The 5,000-nt window shown below is 45.6% G+C and overlaps 1 protein-coding gene across 1 annotated transcript in view; it reads left to right on the top strand.

Annotated features, from left to right (window-relative positions):
* Positions 1-312: 312 nt before the first annotated feature.
* Positions 313-5,000, top strand: part of LOC311116727 (maternal embryonic leucine zipper kinase-like) — a gene marked incomplete at its 5' end in the record, with an annotated part of 24,301 nt that continues 19,613 nt past the window's right edge. The window contains one exon of the mRNA XM_084191768.1: positions 313-411. Within this exon, the coding sequence (XP_084047894.1) occupies positions 313-411 (99 nt within the window). The remainder of the gene's footprint in view (positions 412-5,000) is intronic.

Consider the following 5,000-nt stretch of genomic DNA (forward strand, 5'->3'; position numbering starts at 1 on the left):
TCTCTCTCTCTGTCTTTCTCTCTCTCTCTCTCTTTCTCCTCTGTCTTTCTCTCTCTCTCTCTCTCTGTCTCTCTCTCTCTCTCTCTGTCTCTCTCTCTCTCCCCCTCTCCTCTCTCGCTCTCTCTCTCTCTCTCTCTCTTTCTCTCTATGCCTCTCTCTCTCTCTCTCTCTCTCTATGCCTCTCTCTCTCTCTCAGCTCTCTCTCTCTCTCTCTGTCTCTGTCTCTCTCTCTATCTTTTTGATGTTGACATATGATCAGGTTGTGTATAGTAGTTATTGATTGATTTTGTGTGTGTGTGTGTGTGTGTTTAGGTGGATCCTAAGCGTCGTGTGACCGTCAGACAGCTCCTAGACCACCCCTGGATGATATCTGGCTATGGCAGCCCAGTAGAGTGGAACAGCAAGCAGCCTGTAGGAATACACACACCTACACACACACCTACACACACCTACACACACACCTACACACACCTACACACCTACACACACCTAAGGACACACCTAAGAACACACCTACACACACCTAAGAACACACCTACACACACACACTTAAGAACACACTTAAGAACACACTTAAGAACACACTTAAGAACACACCTAAGAAGACTTAGTGGGAAGGCGTATCACCTGTGCTGGTTGCCATCTCGTTAGTGGGAAGGCGTTTCACCTGTGCTGGTTGCCATCTCGTTAGTGGGAAGGTGTATCACCTGTGCTGGTTGCCATCTCGTTAGTGGGAAGGCGTTTCACCTGTGCTGGTTGCCATCTCGTTAGTGGGAAGGCGTTTCACCTGTGCTGGTTGCCATCTCGTTAGTGGGAAGGCGTTTCACCTGTGCTGGTTGCCATCTCATTAGTGGGAAGGTGTTTCACCTGTGCTGGTTGCCATCTCATTAGTGGGAAGGCCTTTCACCTGTGCTGGTTGCCATCTCGTTAGTGGGAAGGCGTTTCACCTGTGCTGGTTGCCATCTCGTTAGTGGGAAGGCGTTTCACCTGTGCTGGTTGCCATCTCGTTAGTGGGAAGGCGTTTCACCTGTGCTGGTTGCCATCTCGTTAGTGGGAAGGCGTTTCACCTGTGCTGGTTGCCATCTCGTTAGTGGGAAGGCGTTTCACCTGTGCTGGTTGCCATCTCGTTAGTGGGAAGGCGTTTCACCTGTGCTGGTTGCCATCTCGTTAGTGGGAAGGCGTTTCACCTGTGCTGGTTGCCATCTCGTTAGTGGGAAGGTGTTTCACCTGTGCTGGTTGCCATCTCATTAGTGGGAAGGCCTTTCACCTGTGCTGGTTGCCATCTCGTTAGTGGGAAGGCGTTTCACCTGTGCTGGTTGCCATCTCGTTAGTGGGAAGGCGTTTCACCTGTGCTGGTTGCCATCTCGTTAGTGGGAAGGCGTTTCACCTGTGCTGGTTGCCATCTCGTTAGTGGGAAGGCGTTTCACCTGTGCTGGTTGCCATCTCATTAGTGGGAAGGCGTTTCACCTGTGCTGGTTGCCATCTCATTAGTGGGAAGGCGTTTCACCTGTGCTGGCCTAGGTGATCTTTAAGAGTGGCTGGCCCAGTGCTCCAGTTGTCTTGATATTAATAATAATAATAATATGCCATTTAGCAGACGCTTTTATCCAAAGTGACTAATGAAGTCCCACTACGACCTCCGCAGAGTCATCAAACGAGCAAAAGGACAATATAGGAATAAGGTGGAATCATATTAGACAGGCTCCTACACCCGCCGCATGTGGCAGGGGCTACAGTCCATTACGGATTACAAAGGAAGACCCAACTGTGATAATAATAATAATAATAATATGCCATTTAGCAGATGCTTTTATCCAAAGCGACTTAGTCATGTGTGCATACATTTTTACGTATGGGTGGTCCCGGGGATCGAACCCACTACCTTGGCGTTACAAGCGCCGTGCTCTACCAGCTGAGCTACAGAGGACCACATAGATAGATGTGGAGGGTTAACACCTTTAGTTGTCTTGATAGATGTGGAGGGTTAACACCTTTAGTTGTCTTGATAGATGTGGAGGGTTAACTCCTTTTAGTTGTCTTGAGAGATGTGGAGGGATAACACCTTTAGTTGTCTTGATAGATGTGGAGGGTTAACACCTTTAGTTGTCTTGATAGATGTGGAGGGTTAACACCTTTAGTTGTCTTGAGAGATGTGGAGGGTTAACACCTTTAGTTGTCTTGAGAGATGTGGAGGGTTAACACCTTTAGTTGTCTTGATAGATGTGGAGGGTCAACACCTTTAGTTGTCTTGATAGATGTGGAGGGTTAACACCTTTAGTTGTCTTGATAGATGTGGAGGGTTAACTCCTTTAGTTGTCTTGATAGATGTGGAGGGTTAACACCTTTAGTTGTCTGATAGATGTGGAGGGTTAACACCTTTAGTTGTCTTGATAGATGTGGAGGGTTAACACCTTTAGTTGTCTTGATAGATGTGGAGGGTTAACTCCTTTAGTTGTCTTGATAGATGTGGAGGGTTAACACCTTTAGTTGTCTTGATAGATGTGGAGGGTTAACACCTTTAGTTGTCTTGATAGATGTGGAGGGTTAACACCTTTAGTTGTCTTGATAGATGTGGAGGGTCAACACCTTTAGTTGTCTTGATAGATGTGGAGGGTTAACACCTTTAGTTGTCTTGAGAGATGTGGAGGGTTAACACCTTTAGTTGTCTTGATAGATGTGGAGGGTTAACACCTTTAGTTGTCTGATAGATGTGGAGGGTTAACACCTTTAGTTGTCTTGATAGATGTGGAGGGTCAACACCTTTAGTTGTCCTGATAGATCTGGAGGGTCAACACCTTTAGTTGTCCTGATAGATCTGGAGGGTCAACACCTTTAGTTGTCTTGATAGATGTGGAGGGTTAACACCTTTAGTTGTCTTGATAGATGTGGAGGGTCAACACCTTTAGTTGTCTTGATAGATGTGGAGGGTCAACACCTTTAGTTGTCTTGATAGATGTGGAGGGTCAACACCTTTAGTTGTCTTGATAGATGTGGAGGGTCAACACCTTTAGTTGTCTTGATAGATGTGGAGGGTTAACTCCTTTTAGTTGTCTTGAGAGATGTGGAGGGATAACACCTTTAGTTCTCTTGATAGATGTGGAGGGATAACACCTTTAGTTCTCTTGATAGATGTGGAGGGTCAACACCTTTAGTTGTCTTGATAGATGTGGAGGGTTAACACCTTTTAGTTGTCTTGAGAGATGTGGAGGGATAACACCTTTAGTTCTCTTGATAGATGTGGAGGGATAACACCTTTAGTTGTCTTGATAGATGTGGAGGGTCAACACCTTTAGTTGTCTTGATAGATGTGGAGGGTCAACACCTTTAGTTGTCTTGATAGATGTGGAGGGTCAACACCTTTAGTTGTCTTGATAGATGTGGAGGGTTAACTCCTTTTAGTTGTCTTGAGAGATGTGGAGGGATAACACCTTTAGTTCTCTTGATAGATGTGGAGGGATAACACCTTTAGTTCTCTTGATAGATGTGGAGGGTCAACACCTTTAGTTGTCTTGATAGATGTGGAGGGTTAACTCCTTTTAGTTGTCTTGAGAGATGTGGAGGGATAACACCTTTAGTTGTCTTGATAGATGTGGAGGGTTAACACCTTTAGTTGTCTTGATAGATGTGGAGGGTTAACTCCTTTTAGTTGTCTTGAGAGATGTGGAGGGTTAACACCTTTAGTTGTCTTGATAGATGTGGAGGGTCAACACCTTTAGTTGTCTTGATAGATGTGGAGGGTTAACACCTTTAGTTATCTTGATAGATGTAGAGGGATAACACCTTTAGTTCTCTTGATAGATGTGGAGGGTTAACACCTTTAGTTGTCTTGATAGATGTGGAGGGTCAACACCTTTAGTTGTCTTGATAGATGTGGAGGGTCAACACCTTTAGTTGTCTTGATAGATGTGGAGGGTTAACACCTTTAGTTCTCTTGATAGATGTGGAGGGTTAACACCTTTAGTTGTCTTGATAGATGTGGAGGGTCAACACCTTTAGTTGTCTTGATAGATGTGGAGGGTTAACACCTTTAGTTGTCTTGATAGATCTGGAGGGTCAACACCTTTAGTTGTCTTGATAGATGTGGAGGGTTAACACCTTTAGTTGTCTTGATAGATGTGGAGGGTCAACACCTTTAGTTGGCGCTCCCTGTTTGATTTCTAGACAAACAATCCTTTATCTGATTTCATTTTGCTCCACTTTGTGGTTTGCTTCCTGTCTTTCAGTTTGGGGTTTTTCTTCTGTTTGCCTGTTCTGGAGCAGGTTCAGTGGGTCTCATGGTGGCTGTCTTTTAGGGCCCAGTTGTTGTTGCTAGTCGACTTCCAGTGGACCCCCCGTGTCTCTCAGAACCCTCCTAAACCCCACCTGGTTGGTTTTGGTTGTTAAAGAGATTTTCTTTGGTAGTTCCCTTTGTTGTGACGACGTTTTGAATTTGGCTTGTGGGAACGTAACAACCTACACACACCTGAACACACACACACACCTGAACACACACACACACCTGAACACACACACACACACCTGAACACACACACACACACCTGAACACACACACACACACCTGAACACACACACACACACCTGAACACACACACACACACCTGAACACACACACACACACCTGAACACACACACACACACCTGAACACACACACACACACCTGAACACACACCTGAACACACACACACACCTGAACACACACCTGAACACACACACACACCTGAACACACACACACACCTGAACACACACACACAAACACACACACACACGAACACACACACACCTGAACACACACACACACCTGAACACACACCTAAACACACACACACACCTGAACACACACACACACAAACACACCTAAACACACACACACACCTGAACACACACACCTAAACACACACACACCTAAACACACACACACACACACACACACACACCTGAACACACACCTGAACACACACACACACCTGAACACACACACCTAAACACACACACACACCT

This window comes from Coregonus lavaretus (genome assembly GCF_964263955.1).
Source record: "Coregonus lavaretus genome assembly, contig: HAP1_SCAFFOLD_4602, whole genome shotgun sequence".
NCBI lineage: Eukaryota > Metazoa > Chordata > Actinopteri > Salmoniformes > Salmonidae > Coregonus > Coregonus lavaretus.